The sequence below is a fragment of the Triticum aestivum genome, chromosome 2A (assembly GCF_018294505.1).
Source record: "Triticum aestivum cultivar Chinese Spring chromosome 2A, IWGSC CS RefSeq v2.1, whole genome shotgun sequence".
NCBI lineage: Eukaryota > Viridiplantae > Streptophyta > Magnoliopsida > Poales > Poaceae > Triticum > Triticum aestivum.
In genome coordinates, this window is record NC_057797.1 from 63128871 (window position 1) to 63149028 (window position 20158).

At 50.9% G+C, this 20158-nt stretch overlaps 1 protein-coding gene across 2 annotated transcripts; it reads right to left on the minus strand.

The window, feature by feature from the left end:
* Positions 1–6654: 6654 nt before the first annotated feature.
* On the minus strand, positions 6655–17418 carry LOC123187481 (alpha-galactosidase 3). Of its 2 annotated transcripts, XM_044599354.1 has the most exons (15): positions 17131–17417; positions 16898–16956; positions 16519–16575; positions 16391–16425; positions 10519–10622; positions 10335–10407; positions 10100–10158; positions 9934–9999; positions 9760–9843; positions 9606–9670; positions 9435–9517; positions 8853–8943; positions 8211–8269; positions 7958–8098; positions 6655–7091 (listed from the first exon to the last, which is right to left on the minus strand). In XM_044599354.1, the coding sequence occupies exons 1-15, from the start codon at positions 17322–17324 to the stop codon at positions 6981–6983; spliced, it is 1281 nt and encodes a 426-aa protein (XP_044455289.1). In that variant the 5' UTR covers positions 17325–17417; the 3' UTR covers positions 6655–6980. The 2 variants fall into 2 exon arrangements, with proteins under 2 accessions (XP_044455289.1, XP_044455288.1); XM_044599353.1 differs by having other exon boundaries at positions 16391–16575; positions 17131–17418.
* Positions 17419–20158: the final 2740 nt, after the last annotated feature.

The window sequence follows — 20158 nt, forward strand, 5'->3', positions numbered from 1 at the left end:
CTAAAAAAACCCAGGCGGAGATATTTGTCAAAAAAACTCCCATGCAATGCGGCGCTTTCGTCAGAAACCAAGCCGACTCAGAGGGTGTTTGTTTTCAGAGACTTATTGGTCTAGGGATTTAAATAAATCCCTATAAGTCCCATCTAAACCAAACAGGAATGACTTATAGGGACTTAAAATGGACATTTGGAACTTATGAAATAAGACTCTTAAGAAGGGACTTATAATTATAATATGGTCTTATAAAAACTCCCATGCAATGCGGCGCTTTCGTCAGAAACCAAGCCGACTCAGAAGGTGTTTGTTTCCAGAGACTTATTGGTCTAGGGACTTAAATAAATCCCTATAAGTCCCATCTAAACTAAACAGGAATGACTTATAGGGACTTAAAATGGACATTTGAAACTTATGAAATAAGATTCTTAAGAAGGGACTTATAGTTATAATATGGTCTTATAAAAATTTATAAGTCGCAGGAATCAAACAGATAGAGATTTTTTAAAGATTTAGGACTTATAAGTTGAGACTAAAAAAAGTCCTAGTACTTATGAATCAAACAGGTCTTCAATCACCCCTTAAATACTTGTACTCACAACAAACCTAGCCGAGACGTCCGCGTCCACGATGGCCGCCGCCGCCGACCGTCTCTCCGCCCTCCCCGACGATCTTCTCCAGCACGTCTTGTCCTTCGCGCCGGCGAAGGAGGCCGCGGCCAGCGCCGCCCTCTCGCGCCGATGGCGTCCGCTGTGGCGCCGCACGGGTGTCCTCAACTTCGACAGCAGACACTACTCCGCCGAAGATCGCTACGCCTGCTTCGACGTCTTCTTCCGCGACGCCAAGGCGGCCCTCGCCGCCTCCGGCCGCCGCCGCCGCGGGACGGCCCTCAAGAGGCTCACGCTCTTCCTCACCGAAGGCACCAACCGTCTCTTGAGCAGATGGTACAGCGACCTCGGACCGAAAGGGGACGTCCGGGTCGCCGTCCTCCTCGCCGACCCCGCGGCGGCCGGGCTGGAAGACCTCCGCATTGGCTCCGAGAAGCAAAACCAGTGCGACGACATGTGCGCCGCTGGGCTCCCTGCCATGGGCCTCCACACTCCGAGTGCTGGAGCTCGAGCGCTGCAACCTCAAGCCGCCGCCGCAGTCGGCACGCCTGGCCTTCCCGCACCTCACGGATCTCACGCTGCGCCACTGCTTCGCCTTGGAGGGGCATCTCCAGGTCCTGGTCGACAACGCGCCGGCGCTGACCAGCCTGGTGCTGGTGAACCTCCGTCAGAACTCGCCGGAGCCACCTGGTTCCAACAAGACGATTTACATGCATGAAACTTTCAGCCTGCGTGACGAACTCTGGCAGCAGCCTAGCAGTACCAAACCGCACGTTCCAATCCGGGGTGCAGAACACGCGATCAAGTCGCACCAGAGTCGACACCATGATTTTCACTTTCAGTGAGATTTCAATGAAATTCACTGAATTTCAGTAATTTCAGCAGACACTGAAATATTATGTATCGGCCAAAATATTTCAGCAATTTCAGTATAGCACAACAATTCCAATATTTTTCAAAATAGTTTTTTATTTTTTCAAAATTTTAATTGAATTCAATTGAATATTTCGGTCATTTGGCTGAAATGGTAACTGAAATCACTGAAATTCACTGAATTTCAGTGATTTCGGTTGGTGCTGAAATTTTTCTGAAGCTGAAATTGAAAACCATGGTCGACACCTGCTGCTCATTCGACCAGGTGAAGCGTCGTTCCGACAGCTTCAGCTCCAGCAGATCGCTGGAGTTCAGCGCAGCCCTGAATTGCGCCATCAGGTTCAGGTTCAGGTTATTGTTGTTTTTGTCCCGCGCTTCGTATACGAGGTTAAAGTCTCCGATTAGGAACCACGGTCCAGCGATAATCCCGCGGATTCTAGCTAGATCGGCGAGGAATATTGGCTTTAGGGCGTCGTCCACGGGCCCATAAACCGTTGTTAAACACCACGGCTCTTCCCCGGTCTTGGGCTTTATCAGAACTGTGATTGCAAAGGCTGATGTGTCCATAAGCTGGGCGTCGAAGCGCTCCTCGTCCCAGGCCAGCAGAGCGCCTCCTCTGGTCCCCACTGCTGGCAAAAGCGCCGATCCCTTCAACCCAGGCCCAACGGTCTCCATGAGCATGTCCGTGGAAAAAACCTCTCGTTTTGTCTCCTGAAGACACAAAAAAGAGCATCTAGTCTGCTCCACTAGGCTCCGCACACCCCATCGCCGCGCGCAGTCGTTAAGCCCGCGCACGTTCCAGTTGAGAAGAGAGAAGCTACTCATTAAAACACACAGCGAGACCCTCTTCATTAGCATACTCGAACCGCGAGCAGCACCAACTCACAAACAGGTAAGGCCGGAAGGACAGCACAGGCGCTCGGCGAGGTCGCAACAATCTAACACTAGGCATACGGCGCGGTAGCAACTACCACACAAACAAGCATTTCTCTGGACTAACATGAGAAACAAATGGGTCCCGAACAGCGGGGGTGGCGATTAGGCCAGCCCCGCCGCCTCCTCTCCGGCAAGGCCCTGTTACCTGTGTTTAGTCGAGTCATTTTTCCTTTCTTAGCAAGCATCTCTCTGCATATGTATTGTGTTCATTAATCAAGAATGGTGTTTCTGGTTCTTAAACTTGCAATCGTTAAAATTTATATGAGATGTCCGATTGAGCAATTTCTTCCATATGTCATCTTCTTTTTTGCCAGTAAGAAACCTTCAGTTTGACACCTGCCAGCACCTCACCAACATCTTCTGTTTGTTATGGGAGAGAATTCTTTATTTAGCCATTTCTTAAAATTTGCTTTCCTTTATGGCCCTAAAAACTTTTTCTTCCCTTTTTGACACTTAAATTTTATTTTGTTCCTTATATGACACTTTTGACTAGTTTATAGTACTTGTGTCTATACAGTTACACTCACCCAAAATAGTCATATGAAAAAACTGACCTCAAAAAAAGCAAAATAAAAAAACACATACAAATATAATGTCGAAGATTAATATGAACTATATATGTGACTTATATGTGTCTCACACATACGCATGCACACACAATAAAGACACACACACGCACGCGTACAAAAACTAACACGTACAAAGAGGCAGAAAAAAAGGTGCAGCGTATATAGGCATGGAGGTAGTCCAAAGCAATTCGTGCATGCATGCATGTCCAAGATCGACTGAACCGAAAGAACAAAATCAGGCGAATATTAAAAGGTCTGTTTAAGACACATCTAGATGTTATATAATTATGTCACATCTAACCTGATGTTTATTATGTTTATGGTTTTTTATCTTAGTTTTTTTTATTCCTTGTTATTGCGTTATTTGTGGGAGTTTAGATGTGACATTCTTAAAAAACATTTAGATGCGAATTAAACAAATTGATAGCTAAAGTGTAAAATTAGGATACCGATAAGTGCCACACGTGTGGGCGTTAGGAAGTCCGCCCACACATTTTGTGTGGTGTATAAGAGGAACAGCCCACACGCCTCTTTTTTTCCCTCCCGATCCCTCTCACACGCGTGCGTGTGGGCGAAGTTGATAACGCCCACACGCCCGTATGTCAGGCCTCGTACCTCCTGGTCCCGCACGCCACGTGTGACGGTCACCGCGCGCCCGCAGTTGCCATGGTCCAGACCCTCGTCCATGTTCGTTTAATTGCAGTTGCCATATCGTTGAACTACGGTTGCCATGTCGCTGAACTACGGTTGCCATAGTTGCTCAACTGCAGTTACCATATATAATCTGATCTAATGTAGTTGCCATGATTTCAAAAATTGGCAATGGCTCCTAGGTGCATATGCACCCATTGTCTAAATACACATTTTGAAAAGTTGAAAAATTTGGAACAAAAATCCCGCGGGTATATCCAGACATTCTATGTGCATGCACAAAGTTTTCGGTGAAAAACGAGGTTTTTTGTGGCTTGTGTAAAAAAGACAATTTCTAATGCTTCATTACAACTATTCATTTTGCATTTCTTTATCTTGTTTACACAAGCCATAAAAAACGTCGTTTTTCACTAAAACTTTGTGCATGCATATAGAATGTCCGGATATACATGCGGGATTTTTGTTCCGAATTTTTCAACTTTTTAAAATGTGTATTTAGACAATAGATGCATATGCACCTAAGAGCCAAAACACCGTGTCCCCATGATTTCATAACTTTAGGAGTTGACACATACTAACACTAGGCAGTTGAGAGAGTTGCCATGTGCTCACAAGCATGCTAGGGCAGTTGCCATGTAAAAAGGAAGAGTTGTCATCTGCTTACGTGCACGTTAGGACAGTTGCCATGTACATGCACGTTAGGGCAGTTGCCATATACCATGCAAAAACATATGGCAACTCGGTAAAAGAGAGTTGCCATATGCTTACGTGCACACTAGGCAGTTGCCGTGTACCTGCAAAACACATGGCAAACTCGGGTAAAAAAAAAGAGTTGTCACCTGCTTATAAAAACACATTAGAGGCAGTTGCCATGTGCAGTGCAAAAACACATGGCAACTAGCAGCTTAGATATGGGAAAGGAGAAGGGCGTGCGGGTAAGATGCCAAATGCCCACACACTAGCCCTTGTGTGTGCGTGCAAAGTGGCGTGTGGGTGAACTGCTGAACGTCCACACACCAGCCCCTCCTGTGTGGTGAAAGGACCGTGTGGGCGACCGGCTGAACACCCACACACCAGGCCAGTCCTACGTAGCACTAGAAACATGCCAAGATTTATGCGCGCACGAACGGACACGGATCCACGCGTGTGGATGAGATGCAAACGCCCACCCGTGTGGGCGTTAATATTTTCGTAAAATTAATGAGGCATGACTTAGATGTGCAAAAATTAGGGCACTTTTAGCAAAAAACCGTTTTTCAACGGAAACGTAAAAAGAAAAACTCCCAAGCAATGCGGCGCTTTCGCCAGAAACCAAACCGACTCGATCGCCCCTTAAATACTTGTATTGTACTCCCACGCAGATAGTCCCACGCACAAACAAACCCCTATAGCCGAGCCGTCCGCGTCCACGATGGCCGCCGCCGACCGACTCTCCGCCCTCCCTGACGATCTTCTCCAGCACGTACTGTCCTTCGCGCCGGCCAAGGAGGCCGCGGCCAGCGCCGCCCTCTCGCGCCGATGGCGTCCGCTGTGGCGCCGCACGGGTGTCCTCAACCTCGACAGCAGACACTACTCCGCCCAAGATCGCTACGCCTGCCTCGACGCCTTCTTCCGCGCCTCCCGCCGCCGTCGCAGGACGACCCTCAAGAGGCTCACGCTCTTCCTGACGGAAGGCACCTACCGCCTCTTGAACACATGGTACAGCAACCGCGAACCGAAAGAGGACGTCCGGGTCGCCGGCCTCCTCGCCGACCCCGCCGCGGCCGGGCTGGAAGAGCTCTGCGTCGGCTCCGAGGAGAAAAACCAGTGTGACGACATGTACAGGCCGCCGCTCGGCTCCCTGCCGTTCGCCGCCACGCTCCGGGTGCTGGAGCTCGAGCACTGCAACCTCGAGCCGTCGGCGCGCCTGGCCTTCCCGCGCCTCACGGACCTGACGCTGCGCCACTGCTTCGCTTTGGAGGGGCATCTCCAGGTCCTGGTCGACAACGCGCCGGCGCTCACCAGCCTGGTGCTGGTGAACCTCCGTCAGAAGTCGCCGGAGCCACCTGGTTCTGACAAGACGATTTACATGCATAACACTTTCAGCCTGCGCCTCCGCCTCCGCCTCCGCTGTCCCACGGTCACCGCCCTGGTGCTCGAGACCCATTATCTCGGCTGGCGTGAGCTCGACGATCCCGCCAACACGGGCATCGAGCTCGACATGCCGAGCCTGCGATCCTTCCGCTACAACGGGTACCCTCTCAAGCTCTCGCTCGCATCACCCGCGCCGGCGCTGGCACATGTCGACCTCGACGCCACTCGCCACGGCGACAGCGTCCAGCAGTACGAGCCCACGTCACGCATGCTCACCAGCTTCTCCAGCACGAGGGCGCTCAAGCTGCGCCTGGACAACATCGAAGACATCCTGGCCGGCGAGGCCATCCTGCCCACGTTCCCAAACCTCAAGCTCCTCCAAGTGCACGGGGGGTGCAAGGACACGGACAGAAGCACAGCGGTGGCAGTGGCGAGGCTGCTCGCCTCCTGCCCGGCCATGTCCGAGCTGCGCCTCAGGCTGGAGATGTCGGCCCACTACTGGTACAACACCGAGGACCCAGCCGGAGGCCCCTTCGGCGAATCCATGGACCGGTTCAAGCGGCTCGCGTGCATGTCCTCGGCGCATCGCGACGCGGTGCAGCTCAAGGGCGTCTCTGGGCTCCCGAACGCCCTGACAAACAGCAAGTTCAGCTGCCTGGAGACGACCCTGCGCAAGGTAACGCTGCAGTTCAGGGCCAGGGAGGTCAACTGCTTCCAGGTGCGGCTGGCCAAGTTCCTCGTGGAGAACGCCATGGTGCTCCAGGAGATGCACGTCGACGACGACGGCAGCCAGTTCTGGTCGGACCACCTCCGCCACAAGGTGGCAAGATGGAGAACCAATGCGTTCCAGACCAGGAACCTGCCAGACGCTGCCGGGTTTCGGGTCTACCAGCTAGCTAACCCTGTGATAGACCCTAAGAAACAGTCAGGCTACGATTAGGATGCACCTGTAATAATGACAAAACATTATATGTCATATATATTTCCCCTTCAATAACTGATGATTTACTTATTGTTCATGGTCCACTGGCATGATATAGAGCCTCCCGGAAAGAGATGTAGCCTCCCGGAAAGAGATGTACAAATTGGGAGTAAATTTTACGCATCATGCTGGATATATGATTGATAGAGTATTTGTCCAAAACAGGCTGATATATATATATATACACACACACACACACACCGTGTGGCTAAGGATGCTGCTGGATGATAATTGACCAAAGTTTGTTTCCAGGCATGCTGATATAGTGCGTGGCGTGGCTTTCACCTTTTTCTCTCACCAACTTGCAGAAAAACTGACGGCGGGTGTGAAAATGTACATCTTGCAGTCGTGCACATCGACTTGGGCTCCAAAAGTTCCTACCACGTTAGCCGATAGAGTCTCATGCTGGAGAAAATGCAAATTTAGCAGGTGGTCAACACACCCCATACAGAAAATGTTAACAAGATCAAGTGTATGACTTGAGTAAGATATATATAGGGTCGCGCTATTCATCACCCTGGTTGAGGAATAGTTATTCTTCACCCCCCTCTATTTTACCATCAATGCACCGTAATTTTACGTTCCATAAGTTTTGTCTTATTTCCGACGTAAAAAGAGACCGTAAGAAAATATATAATCGCCGTAAAAAATATTTTATGTTACGTAAAAACATAGTCTAAAATACACATAAACTACAAACTTTTGTCTTATGACCTATATTTTTATTTTTTTATGTCAAATTTTACGTAGTGAATCAATAGGAATGTAACTATTTGAATTCTAAACGTAATTTAATTATGAAATGATCGTAAGATTACCTCGGGTGAAGAATAACTTATTCTGCACCCTGGATGATGAATATATATATATATATATATATATATATATATGCTCATGCAGTAGTTATGCTTAGGCTGTGTTTGGTTGAGCATGTGCTCCCAACTTAAAACACCGGGTGAGAAAAGCCAGGTAGTCATGCTTAGGCTGTGTTTGGTTGAACTTAGAACACATGGCTATTCTGTGTTGTCCATGTGCTCCCAACTTAGAACACCGGTTAAGAAAAGTCAATGGTCACATTTTTTGTTTCTGTTCTCCCAGATTAGCTTGAGCTGTCTGAACTAAGATAGTGTTCCGTCCTTGGATCATACTCCCAATTTAACCTAAACATTGATAGGTTATAAGCTATATATGTTTCTCTATGCACCTTTATTTGAAACGGACAATAGGTGAATTAAACCACTTGATATAGCAATGAAATATAATCAACTCACCTTCCACAGGTCTCTAACAGAATAGGCAGATGAACCATCAAGGCCTACAGCTGGCAATGACATTGTGATATTAACCGTCTCCGAACAACGATTCCATAAAGCAACAGCCAAACGGTTGCCAGAGAGGGGGCCAGCCCACACCTGCAAAATTTGACATACTATGAGTTTGGCGTAGGGATGCGTTGATGCACGGAACGGAACATAGATGCGCGACTTATAATAGTCGTCACATATGGAGCAGCAGCTAAATCACCTCACGGCATCCACCCTTTCCTTGACCCAAAATTCTTCTTCCTTGAACTCCAAGAGGATCTGCAGAAAAAGAAACACAATTAATGTAATCAATTGCATAGTTACAACACACTGTGAATAGAACAATATGCCAAAAATCGTATACAGCAGAAGAAACACAATCAGGCAATTTACACAAATGTCAACGCCCCCAATAAAACAGAACAGATGTTGGCAGCACATAATGTTAGTACAGCATAATACTCCCTCTGTTCCAAAAATAAGTGTTGTGGTTTTAGTTCAAATTTGAACTGATGTAGATATATCGCGTCTAAGAGGAATACAGAAATGGCAACTAGCCAGCTCAATGCTCCACGAGTCAATCAAACACAAAACATAACTGAAAATAAAACAAAAATCTTCGTCTTAGATCCATCAAGTGGTTCTAACAACTCCTATGGAAATATCTACATTAGTTGGAGCAAACTGACTTCTAAAGAGCAGCTAAGATGACAACATTTTTTCAGTGCATGGCTGTTTGCCAACGAGAAAGCCCCGCTTTCAGTGTCATGAAAAAGCAATAGCAATAGAAAAAAACTGCATTCAATTTCAACATGAGAACATATTGTAGAGATACATACAAAGACAAGATTCTGAGTAATACCTTGGTTTACTTGAATTACTTCTTTGTTGCTCAATATTTCAATTGTTTCTGAAGTCATATTTCTGACATCACAACCAATTAAGAGAGGCGCCTGAAACATGACCCAGAAGGGCATTTCCAGTCAGTGCAACAAAACGAAGATAGCAGATAATGTGCCACCAATCAGCTCGTATTTTAAATGCATTATGCATAGAAATAATATGCAAGCACAAACTAATTGTAAAATTTCTTGTCTGTGATTTCAGGAGATGATTCTAGAATCCAACACTGTTGTAATACTAAGTTATCCAGAATGTATGCAGACGAATTTTTAGTACTAGACAAAATTGTGCTGCTGATATCCAAACAAATTATGCGCATCTGCGGTTCTACAAATTTCTCTGCAGCGATATCCTAAATTTGAAGGCCATGACCCAAGATGCAAAATTATAAAAGAGAATGAGCCTTTATTTTCATAAACTTTTCGCTTGCTCATTGATCCAATAAATAACATAAACTACAAATGTGAAGGAGTGGGTGCTGTGGGGCAATAAGGCACTGGCACAATCATAGTGACTATTGCTGCGCTTGGCAAACTCTTACCTTCATGAGTGCCCAAATGCTGAAATGTGCACGGTACTCTGCAAAGGTCATACCACCATTTCCAACTTCCAACATGTCCGGGTCTGCCAAAAATAAAGTTTGTTTAGCAACAGCGTACTCTTTTATTTTACAGTCTCTTACAACATCAGTAAAGCTTGTGTTACTAGTTACCATTCCATCCACCGGGTCCAGCATATGATGCCCACTTGTTGTTCTTATCAGCAATGTCAGTCATGCTTGTTTTAAAAAGAAAACAGACTTAGTCAATTTCACAGCACATCAGCAGACTGGTGTATTCTTTTGTTTCAGGTAGAGATTGAATCACCTTTTCCATGTATCCTGTATGTCATCTGTTGTACGCCAACTGTTTCCAACTTTTCCAGCCCATAAAGCTGGATCATCCTGGCCCCTAAGAGAGAATACACATTTAAATTCAACAAGGTTGGAGGTTGAGCACAACGTACAACTGCTATTTATTTCCCAGTGTTAACTGGCATACCATTCACATAGAGAGTAGAATATCTGGTGCCCAGTTGAATTTAGAGCATCACGCATTGGAGGATACCTGAGATTATGATATCATGGAACAAATTTTAGCTCCATATATTGAGGCTAACTGCCTGTTAAGCCTGTGATCGACGCAAATGAAAGACGTGTGCCCTAACCTTTCCTTTGGCGGTATTCCCAGATTGTAACAGTTGTCGTACTTTAGATAGTCAACACCCTGGTCAAAAATATTTTCAGATTCATGTATTAGTAAAATTATATGCATGTTCAGTAGCAGCACAGAATAGGTTAAGACAGGAATACTCAGAAAAGATGTTCTTAGAGTGTTCATCGCAATGTTGTGCAGCAACTCTTTTATACATCACTAATTATGTGGTTGCTTGTAGCTCATACCCATGAAGCAAAAAGGGCAGCATCATCTTTCTCGTGATGGAGTGATCCTGGTCGAACTTGACAAGTAGATACCCTGAAAGATTTTACTTGTTATATTGTTTGTTATTTTGATATATTCTTGACTATGATACATTACGAATCATAAAAGCTAGCAAGTTAAATCATCTATAGCTAGACTACTTACCCAGCGTCAGAGTAGATACCAAGTTTTAGACCTTTTCCATGCACATAGTCCGCAAGCGATTTGATTCCAGAAGGGAAAGTCTTCGGATCAGGTAGCAATTGACCCTACATGTTACAGGAAGTAATTTATTAAAAAAATGTGCAGATGTACTCAAGATGTGTGTATTTTAGTAACATAGACGAGTTTAATGCAATGACATAGATAGATTTCTTTTGGTATCCAGCAATAGTAATCATAATGCCTCAGGTAGAGCACAATGGAAAGAATATATTTACTTATTTATTTTTGATGAAAAATATTAGCTTACTAGTAACTGTATGGATCCCTAGTAGGGCATACAAAATACAGTAACTTCAAAGAAAGAATGGTCTAGAAAAACAGAAAGAAACAGAGCTATTGAAAACAAGCTGCCGAGCAAGGTATAGAACATCATTCTGATAGGTTTTTAGTGAATAAATTCTTCAAAGTGAATGTAGGTAGGACCACTGTGGAAGCTTTTACTATTGAGAATTTCAGACCCCGTGCATTGGGGTCCAGTTATCACGAACAAAAGAAGAAAATCTTAGGTTTCTATGAATGTGCATAAAACAGAACATGTAGCGACTGTAGAGAAAAATAATGTTGTGATGACACTAATTCAAGCTTTAACATCATACTCCATGTCAAGGACCTCGGTGCCCAAGACAGCAGGACCTCGACTACGTAGTTCGTAGTCTCGGTTGATAGGAGCGCTAGGGTTTTTGCCTAACTGCTCAATGGTGCAGGAGAAGAGATTAGGAGTAGAGGAGGAGGTAGGAGATAATGATTTATTGCCTGCGTCCAAGGGTGCAGATTACAGGATATATAAAGGCCTTATGGACTTCTAACAAACTAGGAAACTAACTACTCCTGGACTCCTAACAAACTAGGAAACTAACTACTCCTGGACTCTAGGAACCAACGTAGGATTAGGACTCCTTGTCCCGATCATGCCTCGCCAGCTGTGGCCGTCGGCTGCTGCCCCTGGGCGCGCGACACGCGCTTGTACGCAGCGCCCCACATGACATCTCTCCCCCCCTCGACGAGCAGCTCGTCCTCGAGCTGAAAAGCGGGGTAGCGCTCGACGAAACTGTCAAGATCCTCCCATGTAGCTGATGATGCTGCTTCACCCTTCCAGTGGACGAGCAGCTGGCGAACGCCGCGTGCTAGTCGTGCACGAGTCACGCGCTCCGGTTCTGGAACAGCCGCCCCGTTGTGGATCGGAGGCAATCCCGGTGGTGCAGTTGGAGGCGTGCCGAAGAACTTCTTGAGGAGGCCCACGTGGAACACGTCATGGAGGCGCGAGCGTGCCGGAAGCTCAAGGCGGTAGGCCACGTCGTTGACGACCTCTGAAATGCGGTACGGCCTATAGAAGCGTGGCTTGAGCTTGCCCCTGGTTGGCAGGTTGAGAGAGGACGCGGCGCGCTGGCGAAGACGAAGCCAGACCCAATCGCCCACGTCATGCCGAATGTCCCGATGGCGTCTGTCGTAGTAGGACTTGTAGACCGCTTGTGCTTGCTGTAGACGATAGCGGACGTCTGCGAGTAACTCGTCGCGCTCCGCCATGCTCCTGGCCACTGCGGCCACCCGTGTATCGCCCGGCTCGTAAGAGCGAATAGTGGGAGGGTCACGGCCATACACAAGCTTGAACGGAGTTTCTTGGGTTGCTGTCTGGTAGGCGGTGTTGTATATGTACTCGGCCCAGGGAAGCCATCGGAGCCACTGCCTGGGACGATCCCCGGTGAGACAACGGAGGTACATCACAATGATCTTGTTAGCAGCCTCCGTTTGGCCATCCGACTGTGGATGAAACGCCGTCGTCATGTGCAGCTTGGTCCCGGTGAGGCGCATGAGCTCCTGCCAAAAAGCCAAGGTGAAGACGGGGTCGCGGTTAGAGACCATGGACTGCGGGACGCCATGGAGACGCACAATCTCAGCGAAGAACACCTGCGCCACTGATTCCACCGTGTACGGGTGGGCCAGCGCCACAAAGTGGCAGTACTTGCTGAAACGATCCACCAAGGTGAGGATAACAGACTTCCCGCCCACACGAGGGAGCGCTTCTACGAAATCGATGCCGACGTCAGTCCACACGGCCGTGGGCACCGGCAGTGGCAGCAGCAGACCGGCGGGGTGCAAGTGCTCGGACTTGTAACGCTGGCAAGTACCACAGGCACGGACATACTCCTGCACCGTCTTGCGAAGGTTAGGTGCGTGGAAGTCGCGGCGGAGACGATGCAGCGTGCGCAGGACGCCTTCGTGTCCGTCATCGTGCACTGCGGTGAGAAGCTCCTGGAGTAGTGGAGACGTTGGCGGAATGTAGAGGCGGCCGTTAAAAGTGACGAGGCCGTCGGAGAGCGCCACGGCAGCTGCCGAGCGCCTGCCGTGATATCCTCGCGCAACGCGACGAGTGCTGGGTCGGTGGACGAAGCGTGCCGTAGGCGGTCGATGAAGTCGAAGTGAGGACCAGATATAGCCATGACCCCCGTCTCTTCCGTGTCGCGGCGGGAAAGGGCATCCGCCACCGTGTTTGTACTACCGGCCTTGTACTCCACAGTGAAATCGAACCCCAGTAGTTTGCCGACCCAGTGGTGCTGCGGAATGGTTGCCAAGCGCTGGTCAAGGAGGAATTTGAGACTGTAGTGGTCAGTTTTTACCACAAATTGGCGCCCCCAGAGGTACGGTCGCCAATGGCGAATAGCGAGCACCAGGCCAATGAGTTCCCGTTCATATGCCGCCAGAGAACGGTGACGAGGCGCGGCCGGCCGGCTGAAGAAAGCCACCGGGTGCTGATCCTGGAGAAGGACGGCCCCGAAACCGTATGTAGACGCGTCACACTCGACGATGAACGGCCGTGTGAAATCGGGCAATGCGAGCACGGGAGCCGTGGTGACCGCCGTCTTGAGGGCGGTAAAAGCTGCTACCGCCTCCGGCGACCATGAGAAGCCGTCCTTGTGAAGCAGGGCCGTCAGGAGCGCGGCGACCACGCCAAACTCCTTGACAAACTTGCGGTAGTACCCTGCAAGACCGAGAAACCCCCGGACCGCGCGCGCCGAGCGAGGCTGCGGCCAGTCGGCCACGGCCTGCACCTTTTCCGGATCCATGGCCACTCCGGCCGCGGAGATGGTGTGACCCAGGTAGGAGATCGACTCGACGGCGAACGAGCATTTGGACCTCTTGACGAAGAGCCGGTGCTGGTGTAGTACGGTAAAGATGGTGCGCACATGGCGAAGATGATCGGCCCACGACTCGCTGAATATGAGGATGTCGTCGAAGAAGACGAGAACGAAACGGCGCAGGTACGGCCGCAGCAGATCGTTCATGAGTGCCTGGAACGTCGCCGGCGCGTTGCAGAGGCCGAACGGCATCACCAGGAACTCGTAGAGGCCGTTGTGGGTACGGAAGGCAGTCTTTGGGATGTCCTCCGCACGCATCCGCACCTGGTGGTAGCCGGAGCGTAAGTCGAGCTTGGTGAAGAAACGAGCGCGCTGGAGCTCGTCGAGGAGTTCGTCCACCACCGGAATTGGAAACGCATCCTTGATGGTGATGGCGTTCAGGGCGCGGTAGTCGATGCAGAAGCGCCAGGACCCGTCGGGCTTGCGGACCAGCAGTACCGGCGATGAGAATGCGGAACGACTTGCTCGGATGATGTCCTGGGCGAGCATGGCGGCGCACTGACGCTCCAGCTCGTCCTTGTGCGCGGCCGGGTAGCGATATGGACGGACGGCCACCGGGGTGGAGCCGGGCAGCAGGGTGATGCCGTGGTCGCGGCTGCGGAGTGGTGGTACGCCGGAGGGTTCGGCGAAGATGCCGTCAAACTCGGTGAGGATGGCGTCGAGGAAATCGCGGCCATTGCATGATTGCAGGGCTGGCCCGTCCGGTCCGGCAAGGCCGCGCCAGCAGACCCGATGGCCCCTCCGCCAGAACGTCATGGAGAGGGCGTGGAAATCCCACAGGATCGGTCCAAGCGTCGCCAGCCATTGCGTGCCCAAGACGACGTCGTAGCCTGCGAGCGGCAAGGCGAGGAAATCCTCCGAGAACGCCTCCTGGTCGATGCGGAAGGAGACGGCGCGGTATGCGCCCTGGCACGGAACACGCTCGCCGTTGGCCACCGTGACACGCATCTTCTCGGTGGTGGGGGATGGCAGTGTAGCACGAGCGGCCGCCTCCTCGGCGATGAAGTTGTGGGTGGAGCCGGAGTCGATCAGGGCGAGGAGGGAGACACCCCCAAGGGTGACATGCATCTGCATGGTCTCGCTCGTGCGCACGCCGGAGATCGCGTGGAGCGAGATCCGAGGGTCGGCCGGCGAGGCATCAGCGGTGGCGGAGGCCGTGTCGTCGTCGTCGTCGTCTGGCGCCAGGTCGAGGAGGAAGATGCGCTGGCAGACGCGGTTGTGGCCCCTGCCAAACTTCTCATTACAATTGAAGCATAGGCCCAAGCGACGGCGTTCCTCCATCTCTGTCTGTGACAGGCGTTTGATTGGGCGCCCTTCCGGCAGACTAGGAGCAAGGGGTGCGGCTGGTAGAGCCGGTGCGGGGGGCGCGAGGCGTGGTACGGGTGCCGGCAGGATGCCCTTCTGCTGAAAACGCACCGGTGGCGCGGAGGTGAGCGCGCACTGGTCGCGCAGCTCCAACTTGCGGGCGAGGCTCATGGCGACGGCGAGGGACTGCGGGTTGTGGATTTCCACGTCGAGGCCGAGGGGTGGCTGGAGTCCCGCGGTGAAGATCTGAACCTTCTGTGTCTCTGATAAGATGCCTGCCCGGGGGAGGAGCGCCTCAAACCGCTCCTGGAAGTCGACTACGGACGTTGTGCGCTTGCACGCCATTAGTTCGCCCAGCGGGTTAGCGCGTAGAGGTGGCCGGAAGCGGAGGTTTAGCAGCTCGGAGAAGCGGCGCCACGGTGGAGTGCCCTCGTCACACTGGACCTGCATGTACCACAGCTGGGCAGAACCCTCAAGGTTGTAGGACGCCATCCAGACTTTTTCCTCCTCGGCGATCCGTTGTTGATGGAAGAAGGATTCGCATCTGTTGAGGAAAGCGAGCGGATCTGACTTGCCGTCGAACTTGGGGAAGTCCATCTTCTGGAACCGGGGCGGGCGATCATTGTGGTGCTGCCCATCGTGGGCGCCGGCAGCGCTCGACGAGGAGGTGGACTTGTCCTTCTGGAGCGCGGCGACGGACGTCTGCAGGGACGCCACCGTTGCAGTCAAGGCCTCGATCATCGTGGCCAGATCGGCGGTGGTTGGTTCTGCCATGCCGGAAGTGACCGAGGCGGCGGCGGATGGTGGCGATGGAGGTGTGCTTGGCGCGGACGCAGGGGTGGCGGCGGGCTGCGGATGGAGCGCGGACGAGGAAGAGGATCGCCTGGAACCTGATACCAAGTTGTCAAGGACCTCGGTGCCCAAGACAGCAGGACCTCGACTACGTAGTTCGTAGTCTCGGTTGATAGGAGCGCTAGGGTTTTTGCCTAACTGCTCAATGGTGCAGGAGAAGAGATTAGGAGTAGAGGAGGAGGTAGGAGATAATGATTTATTGCCTGCGTCCAAGGGTGCAGATTACAGGATATATAAAGGCCTTATGGACTTCTAACAAACTAGGAAACTAACTACTCCTGGACTCCTAACAAACTAGGAAACTAACTACTCCTGGACTCTAGGAACCAACGTAGGATTAGGACTCCTTGTCCCGATCATGCCTCGCCAGCTGTGGCCGTCGGCTGCTGCCCCTGGGCGCGCGACACGCGCTTGTACGCAGCGCCCCACATGACACTCCATCTCCATGTAAAAGGGAAATGTAGCTAGGAAAAGTATAATGAACTTATTACCTTATTTATTAGTTAAAGAAAACTTATTACCTTATTTCCTCGTTTCACATATGACCAACAGTCATCTGAAAAGTAAGGACCAATATGGGTTAGAGACAACACACAAAATACTTCATGTAGCCCAACAACATTTACTGGTGTGAAGCTAAGTAATGTACCGATGTTTACGTAGTTGTATCCCAAATCAGCCAGGCCCGTCGAGACCAACGCATCAGCTGTATCAAAATCAAGGTTATAAAACTTCAAATTGAGTAAATTCTACTCTAAACTCTGGAGAACACATTCGGCACTAATTATTACTGGCAAGCACTGGTGCCACCTGCAAACATGAGACATCTGACTCTGTTTTTCGACTGTTCTATCCTAGTATAGTATGTCTCTGCACTTGCCGCAACAGAGTAGGATTGTGCCCAAGCACTGTCTAGCGCAAATACAGCTATGAACTTGTAGCAGGTCGTAAACTGCGAATGGGGAATCGCAGATTTAACAAGGATTATTTACAGTACAGGGAGTCAGGGATCCCGCGGGGGGCCGAACCTGTCTCGCGGATGAGCGTGTCGTTGATGTTGCAGGCGAAGAAATTCCAGCTGTTCCACCTGCACGCAGCGCCCACACGGCGATTAGTCTCTGAAATTTCGATCGCAATCGCAACCCTCTCCGCCCAGCAGACAGAAACAGAGAGACCAAAGCGCGAGTCAAAGCAGCAGCAGAGCGAGAGAAAGCTGAGGAGCCGCGGGGAGCGGGGGAGGGGAGGGGACGGGCGGGATTACCCCATCTGGGGGGAGAGGGCGAGGCCGTTGTGGAGCTGCAGCCTGCCGTAGTTGGAGGTGTCGTAGAGACGGCGCAGCGCGGCGGTGGGCAGCGGCGCGATGCGCCGCGCCGCCGCCGGCCACCGCGTCCCCTCCGGCGAGAGGGCTAGGACGAGGAGCAGGAGGAGCGGGAGGCGGCGGAGCGGCGCCCCCATTCTCCGCTTCGTCTCGATGCTTCTGGCGCACACCGCTCCCTTCCTTGCTCCGAACTCGAAGCAGTTCGCTCGCCTGTGCCGACGGTGCCGTAGCGGGGAGAGCCTCGTTTAAAGAAAAGGAAAAAAATGATGGGCCGGATCCACCGGCCAGTCAAGCGTCCAGAAGTGGGGCCCACCGTCCCCTGGCCCTGACACGTGCGTTATCCGTTTTAGGCACGTCGGATAGGTTCTCTTCTTGTGCCGATAAACTAGAGAGAAGATCCTATTTCCTGTACGACGCTGCTACACAGACGACAGATTTGGACGATCAGCGGACGACACTACACGTCAAGCCGTTGATGTGTTAGAGCAAAAGCAAACAACACCATTCATTCCTGCATCGTGTGGGGTTCGTCCAGCTAGTATCGTCCGTCCAGCAGTTTCATTTCCTGTATGAGATTTCTTCTTCCATGTAAGGGCCGGTAATACTCCGCTTCTTCGCCAGGGAGCGGAGGGCGGAGCGCCCATTTGACTGCTCGCTCAAATTACATAAGATGACGTTCCGCTCCGCAGCGGAGTTAGGAGTGGAGAGTTTTCGAACGGCCCTAAATCTTTGCTTTTGGAATTTCGATCGGCAAGGCGTGTACCGCTGGTCCTACGATGATTTATGTTATCTTGCCTTCAGAATTAAGACGAGAGAAAATGACACGACACGCTACCCCGTGCATTATCCATTTCATGGACAAGACAATGATGCCCGGACAGTGACATATCCACCTACCCGAACCTACAGATGTTGTTCTGGCATGTGCTATTTTGCGCCTCTTATCCCGAACATTTGCGGCTATAATTCAGTTTACATTTCTCAACTTCCGTCCTGCTACGTAGCAAAGTCACGTTCAGGACGGATGATGCGTCGAGGGCACATCCAAGGGACCGACCGAAGGCGACGTACGTGCGCACGTTCTGGGTCCTACCGTATTTCTAAGGGAGTAAGGGCATCTCCCGGACATGGCATCCCTCGGCGGATTCCGGGATCAGTCTGCACACATTGATGCGGAAGTCGTCCAACCAAAACTAATGGTTCCTCCGTTCGTTTGCAGGGCATGCACGCAACATACTATATTGGCTAATGGTTCCTCAAGTAACAAGTGTTAATTACACGGTGATTTCACGGATAAGGACAACTTCAACGCACAATCTCAAACGAATGTCCATTTCGTTCGGATTTCGTCCGTTTGGGGTTTGCAAACGGACAAGCGGACGGATCGTGCGGCCGTCGGTGTGCCCAACCGGCCCGGGGCAGAGTGTCGGTGTTTTTGGACTTCAATTTTGGCCCCAAAACAACCCAAATAAATATTTCAAATAATATAAAAGTATGAATATGAACATTAAAATGTCCACACGTCCACAGTAGCCAAGTTCAACATAGTTCTTAATTAAACTAAAACCTAAAAAAACATAAAATAAAGTAGATATAGCTCGTCGCCGGCTGCCGGCGTCTTCAGGAGTCGTTGTCCTATTCGTCATCGTCGTCGATGAAGTCAACGTAAGGAGGTGGCTGCTAAAGGTGGGTGGCGGCCCCCTACCAGACCGGAGGCGCATGCGGCGCCGGTACCACCTCCTCCTGTGGCTCTTGCTCTGGTGGACGCGGCGGCGTGGGCGACCTTGGGCCGACACCCACCGAGTCGGCCATCTCCGGCGCCGTGGACGACCAGCTCCACCGTTGGCCCACCAGACACAGGTCCACGCGGCAATGGCCGACTCCTCTCATTTTCGGCGCAAACCTGCGTCCGGTTTGCGTCCAGAAGGCCGGTGAACGAGCCGGCACACACTTGCTCCTTGTCCGCCTCAGGGACACGTGGCGGTCATCCAACAACCTCCACAGCCCAAAAAAATGCGCACGCGCGGCGGGCCCCGACTGTCAGCCCCCCAGTTGGTGGGTCGTCGTCATTGGGCCGTGTCGTCTGTCTGTTTGGACCCAAACAGACAAACACAGACGACACGGCCCCGTTTGGACCCAAAAAATGCGGTTGCAGTCGCACATTGGGCCGTGTCGTCTGTCCGTTTGGACTCAAACGGACAAACACAAACACTATGGGGCGTGCGTTGGAGTTGCCCTACCTCTTAGGTGGAGGCCTGTGATTGAGATTGAAGAGGTTGACCATTCTTTTCTTTGCTTTTTGAATGGTCACCGGGGAGTTGAACCGCCACCTGAATATTTTTCATTCATTTTGCTTAAGAAGCCTTTCGACTCCATTAAGATAGGTTCAAGTGAATTCAAGACACGCACGCACGCACACACTGAGCAAGTTCCTAGTGATGGGCACCATAGCATCATCGTATCGTCGATATAGCGCAGGAACACCGTCGAAAGGCAAGCATACCCAGACTGCACCGAGGACACCAACCTTACATAGTTACATACCACTAGGAAAACCACCACAAAAAGACCGGGAAAAACAAACGGGGGCAATTTCATGAGAAGCACCATCACCATAGACGAAAAGGTTCACTCAGTCGAGATCAAACCATGATGCCTCAATGCTATTGGCACACCCAAAAGGCAACGTGTAACCGAGTCAATGCCACCTGCGTAGACAAAAAAGGCACATGCCTCCGAGGCAACAACACAACTGCGGGTCAGCGGCAATATCGAAAGGCATCACATAACCGATTGTATACCCGGATAGTTTGTCAAGCACACACACTGGGGTGTGAAGAGCCACGAGAGCAGCCGAAGAGCATAACATTTTTGAGGTCGAACAATCCACCTCGATTTGAAATGCATATGAGGAAGACCGGGGCGTATCTGCAAGATGCCAGGGAGCAACATTCAAAATCTTAAAAAAAAT

Excerpts from the sequence above, each read along its gene's own strand:
- LOC123187481 (XM_044599353.1), bottom strand. The coding sequence starts at position 17,324 with ATGGGGGCGCCGCTCCGCCGCCTCCCGCTCCTCCTGCTCCTCGTCCTA. Across the intron at positions 10,408-10,518 it reads GGTATCTACTCTGACGCTGG|GGTATCTACTTGTCAAGTTC; the intron begins GTAAGTAGTCTA and ends AAAATCTTTCAG. Across the intron at positions 10,000-10,099 it reads GGAATACCGCCAAAGGAAAG|GTATCCTCCAATGCGTGATG; the intron begins GTTAGGGCACAC and ends TCATAATCTCAG.